Source organism: Leptosomus discolor, chromosome 1, assembly GCF_034619465.1.
Source record: "Leptosomus discolor isolate bLepDis1 chromosome 1, bLepDis1.hap2, whole genome shotgun sequence".
NCBI lineage: Eukaryota > Metazoa > Chordata > Aves > Leptosomiformes > Leptosomidae > Leptosomus > Leptosomus discolor.
The window spans coordinates 159,017,115-159,042,079 of record NC_141391.1 but is presented as its reverse complement, the minus strand read 5'-3'; the positions used below and the strand labels follow the sequence as shown (position 1 = coordinate 159,042,079).

General features: G+C 42.5%; 2 protein-coding genes across 3 annotated transcripts; one reads left to right on the top strand and one right to left on the bottom strand.

The window, feature by feature from the left end:
• The first annotated feature begins 733 nt into the window (after positions 1-733).
• MTERF2 (mitochondrial transcription termination factor 2) lies at positions 734-8,426 on the top strand. 2 transcript variants are annotated; one of them, XM_086468436.1, is made up of 2 exons: positions 734-749; positions 7,198-8,426. In XM_086468436.1, the coding sequence occupies exon 2, from the start codon at positions 7,212-7,214 to the stop codon at positions 8,403-8,405; it is 1,194 nt and encodes a 397-aa protein (XP_086324562.1). In that variant the 5' UTR covers positions 734-749; positions 7,198-7,211; the 3' UTR covers positions 8,406-8,426. The 2 variants fall into 2 exon arrangements, with proteins under 2 accessions (XP_086324562.1, XP_086324557.1); XM_086468431.1 differs by lacking the exon at positions 734-749 and adding an exon at positions 2,892-2,918.
• Positions 8,427-13,353: 4,927 nt separating this feature from the next.
• TMEM263 (transmembrane protein 263) lies at positions 13,354-22,390 on the bottom strand. The gene is made up of 3 exons (XM_086468422.1): positions 22,353-22,390; positions 18,656-18,725; positions 13,354-13,640 (listed from the first exon to the last, which is right to left on the bottom strand). The coding sequence occupies exons 2-3, from the start codon at positions 18,717-18,719 to the stop codon at positions 13,354-13,356; spliced, it is 351 nt and encodes a 116-aa protein (XP_086324548.1). The 5' UTR covers positions 18,720-18,725; positions 22,353-22,390.
• Between the last annotated feature and the right edge of the window lie 2,575 nt (positions 22,391-24,965).

The following is a 24,965-nucleotide window of genomic DNA, read 5'->3' as shown; positions in this document are numbered from 1 at the left end:
CGCCCGCACGTCTCCATCTCCCCGCCCGGACCGTCCCCCTCCCCTCGCCTCGCCTCCCGTGTCAGTTTGAGGCGACTGCTGTGTCTTACGAAACGGCCCGTGTTTTCGTCGCTGCCCGCTGCGGTCCTGAGGTGGTGACCAAAGGGCTGGAGAGGAGAGCGGGCAGCTCGGCCGCGCCGTGCGGCGGGAGCCAAGGCGCTTTCAGGCGAGCCCTCAGTGGCAGAATGAGTTAAAACGGTCCCTCTAGCGCTCTTGGCAAAGGCGTCACTAATAAGTGGCGTACATCTAACGTCTTCTCTTTCACTTACGGAGCTCAAACCGGCGCCTGCCTGCTTTTCCCGACACCTTCCCTCGTGTCGGCCACCACTCTCGTGTCGGTTCGGGCATGGCGAACTCTTGACAGGGCGCAGCAGAGCGACTTCGAGTCCTAATAGGGCAGCTCTAGACGCAGATCTGAAAATAAACCTCCACCTGCGGACTGCAGCTCGAATCTACAACTTCCAGAGCGTTCAGAGACAAGCGGGTAGCAACAGCAAGAGGGATCTCATCAGAGATAACGGCTCTCGAGCACATGGCAGAGGACTCGCGTCAGCAGCACTGACTTTTCTTGACCCCCAGAATTCCAGAGCGGGACAGTACTTTAAGAATTGTAGCTGCTCTTTCTACTAAAGTATTTTTTTTTCTGCTAAGGCACACAGAAAGTAAAAGTAAAGTCGACAGAAAGAGCCGTGCATCACGTGTTTCCCTCCGTGGTTGCCTTTCTTCACTTTGACGTAGTGAAACGTCATTAATGATCAAGGCATGCTGGCAGCAAAGGTCCCAGCCATGATTAGAATATCTTTCTATTTGGTTTTATACAAAATTTCTGACTGAAACCTGTGGAGGCCTAACTGTTCTTAAGCACTGACTTTTAAAAATAGCACAAATTATTTCAATTATTACTTTGTCATATGTGGAACATTCTATTCCACGGCCCATCATTCTGGCCCAGGAAGAACATACACGATCCAGTCATACGCTCGCTGCAGCTCAAACCTGGAGTAGTTGGGCCATTGTAAAGTCAGGCATTGTTTTCTCGATTAATACAAAGTACATTCTTCCTCCTTTGGTGTTTTTTGTTTTGCTTTTATTCTTATGAAATGCAAATATTTGGTGAATAATTTTCAAAGAAATAAAATAGGACAAGAAATCTCGGTAGTTAATGACCACTTTCAATCAAACTCCTTTTCATTCTATAATTTTTGGGTGCACTGAAGAAGATAAGTTCCTTATTTTCAAGGAAAGTCACCTCAAAATATAGTTTTTATTTCAAACTTTTAAACTGCTTTTTCATACTCTTTATGTCCCCTGCTGCCTCCTTACAAGGCTGCGACACTGAAGGTGGCCCTGAATAAAGTCCAGCATCAACTGATCTGCCTTCTTGGGAACACGGAGGTGGAAGCGACCCTCCCTCACTACACCTTATCGTTTCAGAACCATGAAAACCATCAGTCTATAAACTGTTTGTTGCTACAGATGAAATAACTGTAGTATATCATTAGCATATCATTATGTCAAAACACCATTCGGCTCTAGCCATACCTGCCACGCTAGCCAGTTTGTTCTTGATTTAGAAGTGGAAGGAAGGTGAAGAATATATTAATTAAAATGTCACATCTCAAGGGAAGAGTCTCTCCAAGCTGGTAGAAAAAGAAAATAGAATCACAGTTAATCAAGGAGCTCATACAAGTAAACCTCACTGCTGCGTTCTCTTGTGGATAACCTCTACAAAGAACATCATTGCTAATTTCGCTAAATTCACCGAGGCCGTGATTGCAAAAATCAAGAGTGGGGAGGAGTTAGAAGGGAAAAAAGATAACGGGAAGGCATGAAATGACAAAAACGTGAAGCAGCAAGTATACAATACATTGCATGTGACAAATTAGAAGCATTTCTTTTAGACATGTTTCTAATGTTATTGTATGTCATTTATATTCACAAACTTTGTTAACTCTTCTTGAAACAGCCGTCGTGTAGGAGACCAAGCCTGAACTGGGTTCACAGAGCACTGTTTCTTTCTATAGTCGTTCTCTTCTTTGTTAGATCTTTTTTATAGCTCTAACAGGTTGCCCAGAGCAGCTGTGGCTGCCCCCTCCCTGGCAGTGTTCCAGGCCAGGCTGGATGGGGCTTGGAGCAACCTGGTCTAGTGGGAGGTGTCCCTGCCTATAGCAGGGGGGTTGGAACTAGATGGTCTTTAGGGTCCCTTCCGACCTAAACCATTCTGTGACTCTGTGATTCCAATACAGACTGTGCGTAGCTGATAAAAGGAGTGTTCCCAGAGCGAACAGTACTGATCTTCACTCCCTGAAGGATGTGATTGGGCAGACCCAGAGTTAGTTTAAAAAATCCTAACGCACCTAGAAAAAGCTAGAAAAAGCTAGAAATCATTCATGTGTCTCTGCTGATTTGTTACTCTAAGTTTGGAAGAGAAATAACGTAGATACAGCTGAAAAAAAAAAAAAAAAAAGAGAGGGAGATGATTCTCACCATCACGGCTCGTTTAACTTTTGAAACGCCACCAGCAAAACCCTATAGATCCGTACGTGAATTTTATTCTGTAATAAGTGCGTTTGGCGCTGGCAGCAGCAGGGCCTTGACTCCTGGGCAGTGCGTACGGTGGCTGCCGTTACCGTGCGTACCGAGGCCTCGCCAGCACCAGTGTTTCAGCTTCAGTTCTGGATAAACACAAGAAACAGACCGTTTCCGTGACCCACATCCCTGGGCTGCCAGAGCCCCCGTTTGCTGCCAACTCCGGCTTCACAACGGCACCTCGCTGCCACCCGCCCCTCCCCGCCGCTTGGGCCACCCCACGCCCCCCCCCGGGCGGCAGCGGTGGTAGGGCCCGGCACGGCGGCGCAGCGCTCGGCGGCGGGAGCCAGGTCAGGCGCGGGGGGGGGCGGGGGCCGGGCCGGGTCCAGCCGCCTCCCGCGGGGCCAGGGGGTGCGGGGGCCTCGGCGGCGGCCCGGCCGGTGAGGGAAGGCTCGGCGCGGCCCTGAGGGGGGGCGCCGCACTTGGCGGGCCGGCTGGCGTTCGGTTTGGCCTCCCGCGCTTTGGCGAGAGATGCGGCCGTGCCGTAGCGATGACGGCCTGAAGATAAACGGGGCGAGATGCGGAGGGGGAGGCGCCGTGGGTTTTAAGTGATGCGTGGCTGGGAAGGAAACCCTCGGGCGCGAGCCCTCGTTGTAGGCCGCGAGTGACGTTGCAGCCGGGTGACGTTGGCAGTAACGGCAGAGAGCAGCAGCGGCGGCGGCGAGGCGCGGGGCCGAGTGGGGGCAGCCCCGCCGGGCCTCCCGCCCTCAGCTCCAGGCCTGGCTGCCGGCGGACATCCCCTTCGCGTGTCCCTGCCCCGGCCGGCGGTGCGGGTAGCGGTCGGCCGGGCTGACGGCACCGGGCTGAGACGGAGAACTGCCGGTTTTCGCTGTACGAAGGGCACCGCTCGATCCCCTTTGGTTTCAATAGAGCTGTGCATCCTTACGCTTTTTTTAAACGTCTGTCCTTTCCTAGATCCAAGGAGAAGCTTTTTCCCCACGAGGACGGCCGAGCAGTAGAACAGGCAACCCGAAGAGGCTGGGGGGGGGGCTCCATCCGTGGAGGTTTTGAAGAGCTGACTGGCCAAAGCCGCCTGGTCTTACCTAATAGCGAACGCTGCTTTGAGCTCTTGAGGTCCCTTCCAACCTGGATTATCCTAGGATGCTCTGTAGTCTTTTCTAGAAAGCTTTCAGTTGGTCTGGCATGTTTTTGCAATCCTTCTTTACCTCGTTTCCACTACTGGTGCAAAGTAGGGATTCATGTTTTGTCTGTAAGTGCAGAAGTGTGAATACTTACTCTACAAAACTACCTATTACTGCTGTTCAAATCCTACCTACACTGCTCTCTTCTAGGTAGATTGTGATTAATTTAAAGTTCAATCTAGGCATTTAGTAGTTTCATTCAGTTCCCTACAGCCTACTAAGACCTGGCAACAGTTTGCTGTAAATGAGAATGGTAGTGACCAGCACACAGTAGTAGTCATACTGTTCCTCTCTTTAGTGAAAGATTTTGTGAAAAATACAACATGAGCATGAGATTGGTTTGCTGATTTTCAAAAAGTGAGATTTGCGTCTCAGAATACCCAGAAATTGAAACTTTCTGAAGGAAATGAGGGATGAATCAGTCAGGCGATCCTAGTATCCAGTTCCTATAGAAAATATACATAGGAGACTCATTAAATAATGAAACTTATAACACCCTTTTACTCTGTAGATATAGGTCACTGCAAGTGTGCTAGCAAACAGGATCACAGATAACTTCCAGGTAGACGTTAGTTCACTTCCTTGTTGCTGTTATGACACCTGGTGATAAGAGGGTGCTGCTGGTGGTGAGAGCAAACGTCTCGTCTAAACTGGCTGTTCTTTTTCTTAATCTCTCAATTGATTTACAATCCGCACAGTATGTAAAAAGTTACAGCGGGGTCCTGTGTATTAGAACAGTAAATAGTCCAGCATGAGCTTTAAGAGAAGTCTGAGCTCTTGGAACAGGTGACATACCCTGGAAGTGTGATACTGCCATGTATGGGCTCTGAAATACACCAAATCATGACTTATAATCGTCTTCTCAGTTTCTATAGAACACCATGACAGTGAAATCCATTAATCTTATTTTGCATGTTATATTTTGCTTAGTGCTTTACAAGGGCTCCTGAGTACCCCAGTCAAATGCAATTTAGCAAATAAAGTTTCCCTTCCTTTTATAGTATTCTGTGTTTCTGCATGGATGATCCTCACTAACAGGAAATAAAATTGACTATGATATCATCAAACATTTTCAGACAATAAAAAGCTTCTTTTAAGTGAACATAACAACCATTTCCATGTCAGATCTTAGAAGAGCACAATTTACTGTATTAGAATTTTTTTAAAGCGCTGTAATAGATAAAATTACTGTATTTTAAGTGACTGCATTACTCACAAGGCAATTTTATGTAACAGCAGGATTACGCGTTGAAGTAAAAGTCATGGTTAGTTATTTTTCCAGTTTGTACTTTGGAAGTATCATCTGACATCCCAAACTATTTTAACAATAGTTTTGTTTTGCTGGCAGTTTCCAGCTGAGCTGAAGCATTAATGAAGAAAGCCCCGATCCTTCAGAGATTCACTTACTCTGACTGGACCCACTAAATTCAACGGAACTTCTGAGGGTACTCAGACGCAGGTGGCTGTGTCACTCCCTGTGGAGGGGAGGTGCTAGTTTGCAGTCCCCGTGAAACAGTCACTGTTTCAGGCCACGGGAAGGTCAGCACAGGAAAAGTCCGGGACTCACCTACACTTACAGCCCTTTCAGGGCTGTTGGGTAAAATGGTTTGTTCTGTGGTGGAGCTTGCTGGACAGCACTTCTCAAGTCAAAGTTTATGAAGATAAAATCATTAGCCTTGAGGTTATGACATTGGCAGCTTCATTAGGCAATCAGATTTTGCCTCAGAGATTTGAAATAATTCTAAAAAACAAGTTACCAATAAATAGCTTCTGTTAATAACATAAGCTTGCATGTAGGAAATTATTTTTACACCTTATTCTATTAGTTTATGATGTAGTAACATAACAAGAGTCCAGCTTTTAGAAGCTGAAAAACATCCACTTAAAAGTGAAGTACACTTTCTTGAGATACAGTATTTTACCCCTGGAAAATATTTAACCTTACCTGGCAACTAGATAGAGGCTTTGTCACTCAAGTTCTCTGAACAAACCACATATTTTCTTAAAAGATGGGCTGTAAAGAATATTCTAGGGTCTCAGATAGCTGTTCCTGCAGTAGGCTTCTTGGTCTGTTGTGTAGGAGATCAGACTGCATGATCGTAACAGTCTTTTCTCTCCTAAAAGAAAAAAAAAAAAAAAACCCTCAAAATACTTTAATTTTATGCTTGCATAGGTACCTTTTGAAGCATGCTATACTTCAGAAGCGAAAGCAACTGTAGAAATAGAATTGTCAAATGCACAAATTGTATTTTTTTTCTCCGTTTCAATTTGAGCAGTTTTAAGCATGTTACCAGCAGCAGCAATTCATGCGAGTATTTCACAGACCAGCAGTTTCACACCCTGTGCTTCCAAAAGGTTGTTATGAAAACGCCAGCTAGGAAGCTAGAGATGTGCTTGCTGGTATTTTTCTTTGGCTGCTGCAGCTCCTTTGGCCATTGCGAAGCCAGTGGCAGCGCACGTGCGTGCTGTTGGTGATACCTGGCAGTCGGTTTGAGCAAAGGTGGGGTATGGGGTTACCCCAGCTACCCTCTGGTTGCTGCGTGGACCCCAGCACAGCCACGCAGCTGTTCCACAGGGTGCATGAGGGCTCTCTGCCTCCTGGGGGTGGCTGGCAACGACAGAAGTGACCTGGGGACAGGAATAAGGTGTCAGTGCAAAGGCCAGCTGTAGCACAGCAGGTACTGGAAGAGGCAAGTGAAGGCCTGAAGATGTTACTTCTGATGTTACTTGCTGCCTCCCCCAAAATACCAGTGTGCTTATTCAGAACCCAGCTAGCAGACTCAGCTAGTGAAAAGCACACACATAAAGGTTTCAGTGATTTTTTTCCTTAATTATGACAAGAATGATTTCAAAATGCATTAGGCTACGAACTGCTGCTGAAGGAGCACCGGGGGGGTGGGGGTGGGGGGGGGTGGTATCTCTGGCAGGTGAGCAAACACGTCATGCTCCAAACAATGCTTGAGAAGTTAAGCAAATACATTCAGAAGGGTTAAGAAAGATATCAAAGCTGCTTTTTTTTTTTTTTTTTAAATTCATTTAGTAGAATTACTGTCAAATTAAATTGCATGAAACATCTTTCTAGTACAGCGCGAGTGAGCGGTAATGTAACAACAACGTTAGCTGCAGGAAATGGCTGACAGTTTGGTTCTTGTACGACTGCAGGCATTTGTACAGACAGAGCACTGCCCCCACACCAGGTCTGTTGAATCCGCAACAGTTGTTCCAGTGAGGCATCCGTCAGAACATTAACCCTTCAAAAGTACTTCCCCCCCCCCCCCCAACTTTCATGTGAAAGCTGAATTTTCTGCTAATAACGAAAACCACTGCTGAGAGCAATTTCTTATGCCAGTTCAGTCTAAATAGCAATGTCTCTGAGCATTAACTCGTGCCTTAAATGTGTTTTCTGATGGATGTTCTCTCTCCACAGGGCTGAATTCTACCATGTTGAGAGGAGTCACCCACGGTGCGCAAGATATATTTACTCTTCTGTTGGCAAGATCTCAGTACTGTAACCTGGGTCTGAATTTTTCATCGGTATGGACTGAAGTAGCAAAGAGAAGCTTCCTAATACGTTCCACTTACACAACTGATGCAAAAGCAAGAGAGGAAAATAAAAAAACCATTGAGAGTCTCTACAGATTGTCAGTTGACATCAAGAAAATACGCAGGCTAAAGGAATGGGTCCTTCTCCAGGATGTGGCCTATGTTAAAGAAATTGCTGGTATCTTGCAAGAAATGGGAGCGGATGAGACTGCTGTAGCCAACATTTTAGAGCGCTGCCCAGAGGCAATTCTCCATACGCCTGCAGAGATAGACTCTCAAAGAGCTCTATGGCAATTAGTATGCCAGAATGAAAAACAGTTGATTAAATTAATAGAGCAATTTCCAGAGTCTTTTTTTACTACTAAATATTATGAGAACCAGAAGGCAAATATACTGTTTTTTCAAGAGTTGGGACTTAAGAATAATATAATCACCAGGCTTTTGACAAGCGCACCCAATATTTTCTATAATCCTGTTGAGAAAAACAAAAACTTGATAGAGACATTACAAAGAAATTATTTGAGTTTAGGAGGTTCTGAGGCAAATATGAAGATCTGGATACTGAAGCTTTTGAGCCAAAATCCATTTGTTTTATTAAATACCTCGACCGCAATCCAGGAGAACTTGGAATTTCTCCAGAAGAATGATTTCACCGACCATGAAGTTCTACAGCTGCTGTCCAAACTTAAAGGTTTCATTTTTCAACTTACTCCAGCTACTATGCAGAAGAGTATGCTTTTTTCCCAAAACGTCTTCAAGTGCAGTGATCAAGAATTAAAACAGCTAGTGCTGAAATGCCCAGCCCTTCTCTACTATTCTGTTCCAGTTTTGGAAGAGAGACTTGAAGGACTGCTGAAGGAAGGAATTTCTGTAGCACAGATTAGAGAGACACCAATGGTGCTGGAGCTGACAACGCAAATCGTTCAGTACCGAATTAAAAAACTCTCTGCTTTGGGATATGATCTAAAGAGTGGGACTCTAGAAAGCTTGGATGGTACTAAGAAAGATTTTGAAGTCAATTATGGCAAGATACAATCAAAGAAGGAGAGACCCATTTTTAATCCTGTTGCTCCTGTACACATCGAAGATTAATTTGAATGCTGTACTTTAAATTAGACAAATGAAAATTATCAAAGAGATGTTGGTTCTTTGAGAACAGCCGAAACAAAAGTAATCTTAACCAGACTGTAGTTTTACGCTGTCCTGGAGTGGGTCTTAGGCACAACTTCGTTATACAATTGTAGCTTTCTAATTCTTTCAAATAATACAGAACCTGGTTATGATAAAGGTCACCTTTTTCTCCAGGGAATACTTCACATATATTTTTGGGTTCTGCTACATTTCCTTATCTAACAGTGCATTAACTGCTTCAGATTTTCAGTTCTGTTATTGCACAGTCCAGCCTGTGGTAGTGATGAGCACAGTGTTCACCTGAGAAAGAGAAAAGGAAGGTTATTTTTCCAGCAGTGTTCAGGAACCCACTGGTTCACTGACTTTTGTAGACTCTTTTGGAGTTCCATTCTTTATTGCTGCAGTAAGTAGCTTTAGCTCCCAGATCCTGACCTGCAGCAGACTTGACTTCTTGGATAGGAATGCCCAGCTAGAGCACAGTCTGAGAACAGGGGCAGGACATTTTTGATTTAGTGACACTGCTACAGCAAGGCCCTAGTATGTTTGTGTACAAACCATAACGCAAAGAAACTACAAGACGACCTTCTTTACATTTCTGAGACTTCAACATTCACTCCTTTTGCAAAAGTGTTGGGGCAGGAAGAAACACATTCATTGCTATGGTCTACTTCTTAATGTCTTCTCAGCTCAGGGAGAGAAAAGGTTAGGGAGAGACTCAAGTGATTGTAGGAGAAAGGAAGAAGTCCTGCTTTTATATTAGGTGTAACAAGACTCTAGTGTGTAAAACACTGGTGATTAAAAATGACTACCAGATTTTCAAACAGCTGCCACGGTTTCTAAATATATGGGTGACACTGCTTCTCAGATAACACCGTAGGGTAATTGTCAACAAGTGCTGCCTTTCAAAATAGTAACTATCTGATAGTGTATAAGCTCTCAGGGGATTTTATTTATTTTCATTTATGGGCTGTGAATGATAATATAAAATAGTAGTGTCATTGACCATCACCTCAATAGAATTAGGATCATCAGTGATTTTATTTCTCAGAATGACTTTCCTAAGGAACTATTCCACACACATTACGTCTTGACAGCAGCAGCAAACAGTTGCACCCCTCCCCTCACTCCAGGCCATTCTTCAAGGTCATTTTTAACAGACATTTTGGCAGCAAGTCCAGGGTTCTTTTTCTTAAAGAGAAGTTTTAAATTGCTGAGGAAAGCTGGTGTTGAATTACTTGTTTAGAGGGCGGGCTGCAAGATGATGATTTTATATAGCCTGCCACGTTATCCGCTGCGAGCTTGGAAAGGGCTGGAAACATCTGGTTAGAGCAGTGCCAAGATCTTAACAGCTGAAGGTCCTAAACTCAGCACCATGTGGGCAAGTGTGGATGTGACAGCAGCTTGTGGGGTTAAACGTCACTCTTGTAGGTACACGTGTGACAGTGGTGAGAATTCAAGAAGGGGCACATCACCAGCACGGCAGCCCATGCCTTTGCTGACTCTTCAAGACATACTGTCATTTTAAAGAGGAAACTGGGAAGACAGCCATATTAAAAATTCACAGGAACTTGCCTTTGTCACTTTCTGACTGTCCTTCAGTGCTCAGCTATTAAGCAGACCACAATATGATTTGAATTCAAAAGCATCCTTCCCCTCACACACAAGGGGACATTTCAGCTCTCTGAAGCTATTCATAATATAATCTACTGTAGTGCTGAACACCACAGAACTGATCCGTGGTTTAGGATGAAATGGAAACCAAGACATAGAACGGTGTTTTCCCTGAAAATTTAGTCCCAGCATTTCTACAGGTATCTGTTTTTAAAGTTCCCGACACAGCTTATTCCCATCACTTACAGTATTTCTGCTGGCAATGGATAAAACAGGAAAGTGACATATTTCCTTAATGGAGTCACAGCCCAAGTTACGACAAACTCATTTTCCATTCCGAATGTTTCAATTTCTCCCAGTTACCAAAATGTTACATTGCTGAAATCTCCTTCCTCATCTCTTGCCGTTACAGTGAACATGAACCAGCAGCACATAAAAGCCTGTAGACCAGCCTTTCATTACACAGTGAGCAGTCAGGCGTACAAGCAGTCTTCATAAACATTTCCCCTTTTGAAATGGGGGCTGCGAAAAGGAGTGAAATAATACCACTGCAAAAAACGACCCCAAGACACAAGAACAACCCTGCTCCCCCTGGAAATTTCAGTTCCGTATTCCATTCAGCTCACTACGATCTCCAAAGTGGGTATCCTCAAACCTCAGTTCCCAGGAAAAAAAAAGAAATCAGTACAAGGGATTTTGTGTTGTCTGTGCACAGCCTGTAAAGGGAAGTTGCAGTTTTTGTTAAGAACTGGTTGGTGCTATTCAGATGCAGATAGAAGACACTGGGGCATGATATTGTGGGAAGATTTAAACCTACGTATGCCTTTCTCCACAAATTAACTAAGGAAACTTTCAAATGTCTGAAACTGCAACAGTTTAATGTTTTGCAAGGGTCAGGACAGAACAAGTTTTTAAGACGAAGCAAATTTCATAAGTGAATGGAAAATATGCAGGATATAGGACAAAGCTCTTCTCAAAAACTAAAACCGTTTGTTAAAGTGTTTCAATTACAAGATTCAGAAGTAATAACTACAGGATATGTTAAGAACAAAACATAAAGAAGCGTTGGCAGCTCTTTACAGATCTAACATTGCTTATCTCAGACCACGCTTGTTTTGCAGCAAGTTTTATGCTATAAATATTAGAGGATGTCATAAAAAAGGGGTATGACCCGTTCAACGCTTACGTTTTCAGAAAACGATTAGGAAGGGTTTGGTCAAGTGTCACAAATACCACTGTGCTCCACACAAGGTGACTTGTTGGGAGTTCAGCGGTAACACTGGGGATACGTCTACACTGGAAGCTGCAGGGGAGCAGACCACACTAAATTATTTGCTGCAGGTAGATTGCCTCTGATACCCAAGCTAGCTCATTTCTAGAGCCAACTGGTAGCCTTAACCTACGCTATATTCTATGTGATTATCTCGTGACTGTAAAAAGCAGTTAAAGTCTTACATTTGTTGCATAAACTTACCTCCTCATACCCTTGCTGCAGACTGGAGCTAAGCAGCTGGGGCATCTAACAACAGGAGCAGGTAACGCCACATGTTGGGTTTTCACTCTCCCCACCGCCCCAAACCCCGATGCTTACAAATACCACCCTGCCAACATACACAATTGCTGGTATCGGATAAAGTTGTTCCGGAGTGCAGCTGAGGTACCAATGGCTCAGAGAGACTAGGTGACTTCTGTACCATAATTTACACATAGTGCACTTTCAACACCTATAAATACAGGACTAAGTTTTAGACAAGTGATATGTTTTCTTTTTTTTTTTTTTAATTTCTAAAAAGTCTCCCTATATATCCTTCCTGTACAACCATAGCCACTGAAAAAGCAAGCTTATGTGCTTAGAAGTTCTCTGCAGGAACCCAAGTGTTTAGAAAATACTGCATACACAACATTCACAGCTGCCTTCTCTGGGCTTCCAAAGAGGATAGGTACTTGCAAAGTCAGTACACAAAAAACATACAGATCACCAACAGCTTCTATTTTAAGGCAACCTCAAGCTGTGTCATTACAAGTGTATTTTGCTTCACACACTGTAAAGGACCTACAGGTGTTCCCATTTGAGGTGTGTCACCGATTGGAATCTGTCAGTATACAATTAACTTGGATGATGTTTCTCTCTCTCTTTTTTTTTTTTTTTTTTTTAAGGCCTCATCTACCCTTTTTGGTTTGTTTTAAATAAAAAAGTATTGCATTTTACTCAAAAAATCAAAATGCAAAGTACGAGAGAAAAACGTAGTGAAAAATTCCTTGCATTTGCTTAAACAGAGCAAGAAGCTGACCTGGCATATCACGGAGTTGAGACAACCGCTTGCTAGTTCTTCAGTGGTTTCCAGCTACACAAAGGAATTTCTTTCAAGTCAGACAGTTCTGCTAGATGACCACAAACAGCCCTGCTTCCATTAAACCATCATTTTTTCTAGTGTCTGTAGGTTTATTAGAAGCAAGTTTTCACTTGCAGGAGATAGATGCATATCAGTTAATACACCTGAGATGGAGCAATCTTGTTTTCAGTAAAAACTGACAAGGTTTCAGATGCCAGGATTTGTAAAGAGAGTCTTAACGCTCGTTCTGTGAACTGCACTGAAACAACAGGACAGTTCTTGGCACAGCTTCACCTGGTAAAAAGATACTTTTTCTAATAAGGCATGAAGTTAGTTTACTCTTTATGATCCCTTCTACCGTGTGGTTGAACTTCCTCACTTCTATCTCCCAACTCTCATTTCCAATTTCCGTACACCTCTCCAGTGCTATTTGCTCCAGCCTGCACTGGCAGGATACAGCCACTGCTAGTTTACAGGCTGCCTGCAAATACAGTTTCAGAACCAAAACTACTTGGGTATGTCCAGCCACGCCGTTACACAGCTGAAGGATCCTCAGCAGGAGGATGTGGAAACCACTGAGAACAGTAAATGGCATCTTGTCATATTGATGGTACGACAGAGACTACCAAGTTGCTATATTCACATTTTAGTCCAAAACCGCAAAAGACTTACAGTAAAATGAATACTCAATTATGTATTATCCCTTCAGATACACTTATTCACTTCTATAGGTATCAAGTGTAACATTTCACCAGGTACAAAGCTTCAATCTAGGCTCTAGTAAATCTTCATACACTGTGCTAGCCAAGGTTCTTCTGTCCTTTTCAGATGAAACAAGAGTTACTTGCACAACTCTTTAGCAGATAAAGTGTCTAAGACACATGGCTTCTCACGGTCCAAATCTTAGCAGATTTTAATGCCACTGATGTAATATTCTGGAGAATCGAATTGTCTCAGTTTTGGTTTTAGTCAGACTTATCCTTTTTCTTTCCTGTTAAAGGCACTTTACTTGCAACAGCAGATCCTACAGCTGTAACACCTCCAGCTACAGCAGAAACACCTCCTTTGACTAGCCCCACTCCCATTGAAGGCACAGATGTGACCGCTGTTTTGGTAATTTCCAAGCTCTTCCCTCCAATCCAAGCAACGCCCCCAATTGTGGCACCAACAGCTCCCTTTGTGACACTGAAGAGGCCACCAGTCACACGAGAAAGCATGCCAGGCTGCTGCTGCGGGTGGTCTTTTAGCGAACCTAGGGAGGAAACAACAACCAAATTAATCACAGTGCTATGATTAAGGCATTTTCAAAAGAAAAGCTGTTCATAACTATTTCCTTTTCTAGCCTAACAGCCATTGCTCACAGCATATATTTACCTTGCAGGCTACTCTTGGATGCTCATACACCACCACAGTTCCAAGTAAGAAAAGACTTTGCTGCAGCGAGACATACCTCAGTGCTGTTTTCTAAAGCACAACTCAATACTGAGCCTACAAGTATCGGGCATATGGCTCCCCGAGAGCCTTATGTGATAAACCTCTGTCCTCTGCACGCACCACTACCTTCTCAGACTCCGGAAAGTCTCATGGCCAAATCAGCCTCATTTCTGCACTTTATTAAGGGGGGGTGGGGTGGGGGGGTGGAAGGAATGGCACACCTTCCTGTTCTCCCCACCCTAATATTAAGAGTTAACCCCCAGAAGCAACAGCACTACCTTGCTGTCCAAATCTCTAATGAAGGACTGGGAAAAGTTTCCTGTAGAAGCAGAGCTGAAGTTTTATTTATTATTTATAGTATATAATATATATTTTATTTTTATTTATATCTCTTCACACTCACTTATTTTCTCCATCACGTACACACACTTAATTTTCTTCCAAAAAAGGCCTTTTCTGTAATTTGGATAGGGAAGCAAGGGAAAAAAGTCCAATGGCCAAATAAGCTCATTAAATACCAAAAGTGGTTCCCAAAAGCATTAACAACAGCAAGAGTTACGGGCTCCCAATATGATATACATGACCAAATCTCAAACCACAGGATTTCTGCATGTTGTTGACCATGTAAATGTGTTTTTTTCTTTTTAATGTTATGTTTAACCTGCATTTCGCAGTTTCTTGCTATATGCTGTATATGTTAATTCTTATTCCATATTTATGGTACAATTATATAGCCTCAAAATAAGACAGTATTACAGTAATAGAATGACTCCCAGAATTAGTTACTTAACCTTCCAGTAGTTTACTAATTACTTCATTTTTTCTAAATGTAGGCCTCAAAATCCTAAAGAGATGCATGCACCTTGCCTCTAAAGGGAATTAAGACTGCAACTCCATGTCTCGCTACTGCATAAGCGTCATTTAATCTTCAAAGTAGAAACAGGAAGATGAAACAGTAGGTTAATATTGTATTTAAGCACACAAGAAAATATCACCTAATGCACCTATAAACCAGGCCCTGACACACATCTGCCTGCAAGGTATTTTCAACGTGAACCTTGAGAAATTTTCGGTCTTCACAATGTTGTACAGGTAAGCTTTTCAGCTCCTGTCTTGTCAATTCCTCACCAACGCCAAACACTTCTTAAAAAGTTTCAGAGCGCGCCATGGCAAGAGACAGCCAGTTAACACAAGTAGGGTATGAGTTCCACAGGTTTTTGTATTTTCTAGCTACTTGTAGATAATACGGGATTTAACACATACATTTCCCTTTCTTAGGGCAATACAACAGGGGGAACCAAGAAAAGAGCAAGTGGCACCACGCTGGGCAGAGCTAGGGAAGGAACAAACATGAAATAAAAGTGGTGAAGGAGTCAGCAGCAGAAAGAACACGCTTGGAAGAAGACAATGAGTCTAGAGAGGCAGGGGAAAAGAAAAATCAGATCTAGAGCCACCAGGCACCTCTATCCAGCCCCTGTCAACGCACTCACTCTGCACTGCAACATGCCTTAGGAGAACCAGCAGGGCAGGTCTCTGTCTCCAGTGCCCTGACTGCTGACAACTTGCATTCAGAGGACAGTTTCCAGGAGCCACCTCCCAGCACTCATCTACTACAAGATGAAAACTAAGTGAACAACTTCCCATGCACCTCCAATGAGTTTGTGGTAATGGCAGGACTGACACAGGACTCAGTTTTATTAAAAAAAAAAAAAAGAAGTGTGAAGCTCAGAGTTCCCATGTGCGTGCCTGGAATAATTCAAACAAAAGATGCTATCTAAATGACAGAATTTCTTACAAGTTTGACAGGAAAAAAAAAAGCATACAGAGGAACAGTGCAGCTTAAGGGAGCAAAAAACACAAAAATGCTTCCAGCTTAAAAAGAGAGACTAGTGTAAGGAATTGATATAGATAACAGAAAGTGTCATGGAAACTAGAAACATAATTGACAGCCTTTTACTTAAAGCCAGTACCGTTGCTGGGTAATTCTAGGCCAGCAGCTTTCAACCTGGACATCTCCAGCAAAAATGTATTGCCAACACAAGCATGCAGAGATCAGAATTTCTGTTGACATACAGAAAGCCTTTAAAAATCTCACTCAGAGAAGAGTATAGAGAGCCTGGTATAAAACCCACTGCCTTGGTATTATTCATTAGAGGATTCCTGTAACCAGACTTAGACACCTTGTAAAAAAATTTGGTCAGAAAGTGCTTCACTCCCACCTAACTGGATCACTGGCATCAGAGTGAATGGGAGTAGAGTTTTATCACATTGAATTTTAAGAGCTGATTTCAGTGAATCAGATCTGACATTAGCAAGAAAGGAGTCATCACAGCTAACGTAAAAAATAACAGGAGAGGAACAAACAAAAGTAATCTTGACATGCTTTTCCTCACATTACTTCAGGTAGCCAATCCTTTGACAACATTACTCTGTTTCACAAGTGTATACTGACTGTGACTTGGTGTATTAACAACTTCTGGTGATGGTTGACACATGCCCATTTCATTCCTGCTTGCGTTGTCCATGAGATCTAGTAAACGCCTGCAGCTGCAAAGAGTTTCTATTGCTGGTTGATTGCTATTCTAGGATACGCATTCCTGGTCTCCTTGTTTCTAACCAGTATGAGAAAGAAGGTAAAATACATCAGTTCTAAATCCAGGGAGAAAATGACACAAAGTTCCCTGTTCAGGGGTTGGCTCTACCACACTACCTTCCAGCCAGCTTCCTGCTGGAAAGAGTCCAGCAGCAAACAAGAGTTTGAATGAACGTAGGTTGCAAAGGTTGGCGCCACTTGCAAAGCAGAAAATGAAGCACTACGATAGCATTACTCATAGAAAGCATGAGCACAAAAGCTTCTTCTACCCATGTATTTCTTTAAAGCCTTTGGGCACCGAGCTTGTCGAGCGCGATTTGGACAAACTGGAACTATTTATAATCTTTGCAAAAAACTGCAAATTGGTTTTGGAATTGAGCCTTTCCTCTAAGGATTTTGTTTGGCAGCCTGTTCAGAGCACTGATCTTCTTGCCAGCATTGAACTGGTAGCCTTCCATCCACGTTTGGCCATCTTTCTATGATGGTGCAAGCATATCGCATATGAGGCCTTGTATGACATTTAAAACAAGGACGATCTTCAAGGGTATTCCAACCTTTTAACTAAACTCATAAGGCTTGAAGAGTACAAGTGAAACAGAATCAAAAGGAAAAAGCCTCTCCAAGGATGGAGTTTCCATTAAGATGAGCTGAGTTTTGTTCTACTCCCTCTAACTACACCAACTTTCTCCATCTATTTAGACTTCATATTCAAACTGGTTATTGTCATACTGAAAGAAAATATTCTGCAGAAGAAAACCAGTCTTAATTGCTCACAAATTTTAAATAAAACCTTGCAATACTTAGTGATGATTAGACTCTGCTGTTACGCTCTGAATCTGGACAGCCTACCGAATATTCTAGGAAGATAAAAAATGCCCACTTATTTCACTGCCTTCCTTGAGGGGGACAAAAAAAAAAAAAAAAAAGAAGAAAAAATTCGGTTGTAGTTTACCAGTCAGACCAGTGTTCATTTTCTGTATGTGAGGTTTAACATGTATAAAACACAATTAAATCTGTTGGGAGGGGTGGTAGAAGAAAAGCATCTTAAAAATTAGACTTGAATATAACACACATTAGGGAATAGTTTCCAAGTTGGCATTTGCTTTCAGAAATGCTTCTGGGATCCTGGCAATCCCGTAAGAGCTGAAAAAGAAATATTTTTGTCCTCACACCATGATACTGTAACAAGTTCAAGTATAGTAGAGCTTAAGAACCACTGTGCCATGAAAATCTCTTTCTCCCTCTCCTCTCATCTTCTTGTACTTGTGTTTCCTGCCTAACAGTTGTTAAGAATAGAGCGAGCTATTCTGCTTCAACCCCTTCTGCTACAGTTAGTGGATAATACTGTCGTTTGAGTGAAGTAAATTGTTCAGTTATACAACATGTAAAAGCTGAGGGAAAAAAACCAAACAGAGCTTTAAAGGGCCATTATAAATTGAAGAGCAATGAACTGAGAGGAATCAGAACTCACCGACCTCTACATCCAACATGTTTTGTGTTAAAGCCAGAGAAGACAGAACACAGACAACCTACACACCAGAAATGGCTTTTGATCTAGTATGCTTCTAGACACATTATGCAAACAGGACTCTTTACAGTCCTGCCATTGCACAGCCCGGAAAGGAACTCTGCAACTGCATTTCCCTCTGCAGATCTAATAACCGATTTAAGATTCATTTGGTTCAGGAGACCAAGATGCCACTGCATTAATGAAGTCAAGTGTTCTTTTCTTTGTTTTTAGGAAGCCATGAGATGAAGTCAATAGTTAGAACCACAGATAATTGTATGATGGAAAAGGGTCTCCAAAAGCAGTAATAAAGTCCCATATATTTTTAAACACATCTTGTTTAGAGGTCACAAGCACTATGAACTCAGCAAGGTCTCCAAAAGCGAAGCTGGGCTCTTTCCATCTCACACAATGAACAGCAGACTTAAGTACCTATTGGATGAATTCACATCTCTGGAAACTGATCTGCAAACTATGTCCTTCTGTATCTGCCCACCTTCTCTGTAATTTATCAGCACAGTTGTTTACTGAGTTATATTCAGTGGCCTTATTGTAATCAGGATAGAGCTGAAGTGAACAATAACCCAGGCCCGTTCCCATCCCAGGGCTGGCTTGCTTACTGTTACTTAAATGAAAGTTAACGTGTTCAGCTTGCAGATGATTTTTTTTTCCTCCTTTAAGAGAAATGTGAACTTCTGTGAGTTTACTTGATACTATGAGAACTAATACATACCTTCTGGTGGTTCATCATGAAGGTATGATGCGACTTCTTGTTGATTTTTGTCCGTTTGATTCATTATTGCCTAAAAAAGAAATTCACATGTGCTGTACATCTTTTCTGGCAAAGCATAAAATGTAATCCATGAATCCAAAATTCATGTAGTTTAAGTTCCATAGAAAATGAAGCTCTTTCTTGTTACTAGATACAGTAACAGCTCCTGCCAAACTACTGATTATTATACTGTCACACTGTGCTTTAGTATTCTTCAATCAGACTGAATACTTGAAAAAGGAGCCCTCCACCAACTCAGCAGGCTTGGTGAGAGCTGACAACGCACACCAAGTGCATCTCAAACCTAAAAAACAATCAGGAATAAAACCAGCATGAAAACAAAACAGCCACTGTCATACAATAGTTTATATACTGAAAAAAGCAAAGCCCAGTAACCAGAAAAATAACATCATCATGCCCAGAAAAATCTGTTAGTACCTTGAAAGCAGTACTCAAAAAAGTCCCTGGAGCAGAATTTGCATAAATGCCATGAAAACAAGATGTAACTAGTGTTATGAAAACGCTCCATTTATCCTGTAGCAGTGCTGCATAGACGGTGTGGTGACAGCAGCAGAACTAGGCTGTTTTAACTCTACACAAACTTTCCAGCGAAAACATTTCAGAAAGAAGATTTCTTCACACCAATAGCTGTTTCCTAGAGCAGTTCTAGAGCAGCAGTCCCTGACAGTGAGGGGGAGCACAGGAGAAAGCTCAAATCAGCAGCTCTGCTTATTGCATTTTCCCTTCAGAGGGGAAGGCAGCAATATTTAGTACATGTTTCCCTCCTGCTTTCCTCCCCCACCAAAATGTGCCTCGGTGTTAAGCCCTGCCTCCTTCCCTGAGCCCTCCTGCCCATCCTGCTTTCCCTCCTCAGCAGACACCAAGGTCAGGAAAAAGAAAAGCAAGTTGCATTATACCACTCAGCATCCTTCTGTCTTCCTGCCAGCGATCTCTTAGTTCCCTTCTCCCTGCACATATGCACAAGCCTTTAAATCATTTAATTTCTTTCAGGAGTCACCAATCACCACAGAAGTAATTCCAGCCTGTCTTGCCATGCCCAGATTTCTCCTCTGGGTGAGAAAGCAGTGGCTGGGATCTGAAGAAGGGATGAGGAGGCAGAAGCAGAACTTGATGGTGGGAAGACTCACCCGGCAAACAACAGCTAAAACCCTCACAGTATAATTATGAAGTCAAAACATCAAACTAAAAACCAGCACCCACACACTAAACGATAGATCTTTGGACGCAAAGCAAGCCTAAATTGAATACTAAAGAGTCCTCACAAGCGGCACTAATGGCACGAGTTCACGACTCAGAAAACATAGGTACCTTTGCACAAGAAGCTGAACAGAAAAGCAAGCGAAAAAAACCTATTAGCAGGATGACTGATTTGACAGCAATTCTGAACGAATCTCAAAAGCCAGAAATGCAAACATGGAAGCTAAGAAATAGGAAATTTGAAAAAGTATCAATTATAGAATTCCTTGTTATTTTATTTAATCACAGGTAAGTCAAGGAAAAAAAAAAAAAAGGAAAGAAAAAAAAGACCCCAACTGATCACAGGGAGCAACCAGGTTCTGAGAAAGGACTGGATTCAAGTACTACACACCTTCTTTGCATTCATCTAATGCAAGCTGGAAGAAATACAAGGATTTTGTCCTCACTACGTGAAGTTATACGCAGGTTGTTGCTTTTTTCCAAACAAAAATATCAAGCACTGTAAGAAAGGCAAGCCAGATGCTGCAAGAAATTGACAAGCCTCACATTATTTGATCAAAACATCTGTATCAAGATGAAGCGACTATGTTTCTACTTAACATGCGGCCATTTGTTCGTTAAGTGATTATTCTATCAGGAATTTGGAAGGATTTTATTCTTTGCATTAGGGAAGGTCCTAAAAAAAGTAAAATAAAAGTCACAACCTGCGAAGTCTTACTCCAAACAAAGGAATAAAAAAAGTGACCAAAACAGTTTTAAAGCAGACTCAAGGGAGACAGAAATGAATTAAGCCAGAGATAAACCCATTTTTGAAGAACTACCTCCGCTAACATGTTCGTGTCTAGCCAGCATGTAACTCCCAAAAGAAATCCAGATGAAATTGCTTGTTTGGGCTTCCCCAAAGTTTCTATCAACAATTCCTCATAAGAGGCTCAGAAGTTACTGTAAGGAAAGACAAAATACCATCAGGGATTATCGACAAGATTAGAAGGGAGTTGGACTAAGTTACAAGTTTTGAATATGGCAGAATGCTACAAAGTCTCACAAGGCTCTACACAAGTTTTAGTATTTTCTGCTATTAAGAAGGAACTGGACACAGCAGCACTGACAGCAGATACAGCCCTGATGAAGTACCGAGGATCTGTTGTTGATCATAGGCATCATACAAGCATTTAATTAAGACAAGACCTGTGCACTGGAAAGAGTCAGAGTAAGACTGGCGAACACCACAGGTAAAAGATGCTTTCATAACTCTCCGTACTCTAGTTTAGGCCGCTGTCAGATTTGCTTGTGGTTCCCACAAAGCTAAATGAGCAAAGCAATGTATTGGCAGAGGAGTGTCACAGCAGCTTCTAGTTTAGTGATAAAGTATTAAAAAAAAAAAAAAGCACGTAAAAATCACAGCACTATGTAAAAAAAGTCCTAAGATTAGGCATTCCCTCCACTGCTACCTTCCCTAGAACCTCAAGGTTACCTAATTCTTGACCACAAGCTACATTTTAAAAGGTAGACAGGAATATTACACAATATATCACTCACATGCAATGATTTAACACAATTGCATCTCCTTCTAAACCACAGAAATACTTCCTTACATGGACCACAGTGGTCTATCTTCTACAGCCCAGGCACTGGTAACCTGCTGCTAGCAGACCCAAAGTCAATGGAGTACTACACAGGCCTCAAAACAGCAGCTAAGGGAAATAAGTCACTGTTGGTAGGACTGATTTTGTTCTCTACAGAAGGGAACCGTCAGGGGTCTGCAGATCAGAAAGTTGAAAACTACTGTATGATGCATAGTTCTACAGGTGCCTGGCAGCACTCTAGGGATGCTGCAAGAGATGTGCCTAATCGGCTTGTGCTAGGTTTTACTCACTGTTCTCCTACTACATCAATGCAAGTGAAAATAGAACTACATCACTGTCAGAAAAGGCTCACAGCTTGACCCGAAACAGAACTTGGCACACAAGAGTTCACACGGCGCAATTCAAGTCCTCCTGTTCTTCTGTAGAAGCTCTCCAGTGAATCACAGAATCAAGACCAAGATCCAACAAAGGACTTCAGCAGAAAATTTTCAGACATCTAGGTTACAACTCACATCATGCATCCTCGTATCCCATTTAACATGTCAGGAGACTGAAGAGCACCTGAAAAGTGATCCAAAATCTTGTGTGCTAAACAGGGTGCAGCGTATCTGGTGAACTGGAAATACTATGGACAGCAGCACGTCTTAAACCTGGCTCCCCTCCAGAGATTTAAGGTATTTCTGTTGACTGGAGGTCAAAGGCCTGGAATAACTGCTTAATGGAAGAGGACTTCATCCAGTCTTCAGATGAAGAGGGCAGGAATATAATATTTTTTTCTCTTCAAAACCTGGAGTTAGAAAAGCAGACACCACTCACAATCTTTTACATAATGCCATCAAGGTGAAAGCACTCACCTACAACTCAATGCCTCCTTTGTCTATTAAGATCCAAGCTCATACGTCCCACTTTGCAATAGAGTCCCCTGGTCACTAGACTGCAGCGTATCCTAAGGGAGGTTCCTCTTCACGCTCCCTGCTGAAGGTGCATCCCCACAAAGAAGAAGAAAGCAAAATTCATGAGACCCAACAGAGATTACAACTCAGCTAACACCTAAGGCCCTGATCTGGAGGTGCAAGAAGACTTTTGTGCAGAGAATTAGGTCGTTCAGACATGGTATTAAGGAACTTTGGAAACTTAAGTTGGAAGCTGCAGATTCAAAGTCCCCTGTGCACTGAATCATTAGTCACAATTACTACTGGTATTGCAAGCGCATGCAACAAGGCAAAGATTTGTCATAAGCCTGAACTTTGGAACTTTTCTGATATGTTTTTCAGAATCTTCTTCAAAGCACACTAAGAGTGTGGGAAAAAAAAAAAATAGATGGGGGGGGAAAGCAAGCAAGCAAATAGATCTTTCTTTGGCATTTTTGTCCTGAGATGCCAAATTCACGGTGCCTTGTGTCACTGCGGAAAAGCCGCCAGTATCATTTGACACCTGCACTAAATGATCACATGGAATGAGGCAGGATCTCTGTGAGTCCTGGCAGAACTCATACGGACATTCATGAAGCAGACATCTAGCGTATCAGTGGCACTCTCCAGTTTCCCCCCTTCATCTGTACAGATGTACTCACAAGCTTTGTGTTTTCTTGTGTTAAGAAGTGGAAGCAAACCCAGATCTTAAAAGAGATTTCAAACAGGGACACATGTAAACTACCTTCTGGGTTTTTTTCCATGTGTGCTTATGAAGGTGCTACTCATTCAAGAGATAAGGGATAGCTTCCCATCTTCTTTAACAACTAAAATATGTATCAACCTCCATACTGGGGGGGAAAAAAAAAAAAGGAAGTCACCCTTTCAATTGGTTTTAAAGAAGAAAACACACTTTTGTATTGTCAGAATATGAAATATATAGGAAGCTTCAAAGTTTTACACAGTTATAAAAAAAAAGAAGTGGTTTAGAAGAGGATTTTAAATTCAAGAGCTATTTATAACATTAACACTTTCATAGGACCCTGAATGAATGTGCAAGGAAGCTCTGGAGGTAGTGGTAGAGCCACACGTACATTCACTTCAAAGCTGATTAAAATAAAGCTTTCTCACCAAATATATTCCTTCGTGATGATTTCTAGTCAGTTGTTTCCACAGAAGTACTCTGCACACACCTACAAGAAAAGTAGAGGGTTAATGACATCTTACAGAACAGTGCTACTGTCACATACCTGCCAGGAGTGTACAGTGGGAATCATAAATACAAAGCCCCATGGCAGGGGAAAAGCACACCCGGCATGGCCTTAAGACGCCAGCTTTATGAGATTTATCTCACCAAAATGCCAATTCCTTCTCTGTTCTTGGGCGATGCAGATCATTTTACTTGCTCCATATCCTCTCCTGAGGATTACTATGAAGCGTGGCAATCCATGTTAAGACACAACCTCTCCTTAACAAGTCTGCAGTTCTTCGACAGCAATTCACGTAAAATTTTAGCCTTCCATTGAGAAGTGGGCTCTAATCACTAGAGACGTGTGTGCAACTTCCCGAGCTTCAGATGATGCTCTTGATGTCTTTCTGACTTCACAGACAAAAAGCCCTACTGTTTCGGCACAGCAAACCTGGCCCAAGCAGCAGCCAGTAAAAACTGGCTTGTTTCAATGCCACTACTCAGATATTTGCGGGCAGCAACAAAACTACCCAAGGACGGGGCCAATTTCAGTTGGCAGCATAACACTGCTCCAGAAGGCTGCAGCAGCAGCAGACAGTGCTGGAACTATTCACCTGACAGAACTCCAAACAAACTGATCACCTCATCTTAGTCCACCACAAAAAAATTATCTTCCTTCTGCCCACCAGCTATGCAGTTAGAAAGCTTGGCTACAGAGCTGACGGAAAACAAAACAACCCTTGCCATGCCCATGGCTCTCCTTCCCCTCTTTCAGCGGCTGCAACAGATTTCAAACTGAGCCTGATGTCTTGTACATACAGGAAAAAAAATATTTTTAGGGATGATACTTTAAGAAATACATTTTGGGAAGAGTAAGAATGCTTTACTCTCCAAATTAAACAAGGAAATAAGCATGAAGCCAAAAAGGTAATCCCACCCACGGCTGCTCTTCAGGGTATCACTTCAAGCTGCACAAGCGACCCCTGACTATCAGCTTCCCTGCTTTGCACCCTGGATTAGGGCTTGTAACATATTATGGGCAAGAGTGCTCAGTGCTGTTAGTTCTCTCAGGCATAACCCTCAGAGCACAGCTGACATGGAAGTTAGTTAATGCAAGGGAGATAGTTGAATGAGCCTCTGCAAGAAGAAAGAGTCAAAGCTAACAGCACCAAAGTAAAACAAATCCAGGCATGTAGAAAGTGCGTAGCTAAAAACCAAGAGCATAGCTGACATTTCAACAAGCCTTCTGTTTAAAAGCCAAGTTTCAAAATTCAGATTTATATACAAAGCAAGACTGGCTTGGAAGCAAGCATGCCTGTTTCAGAGGAAAAGAAAGACACAGTTTTCAGGGAAAGACTACAAAAAGT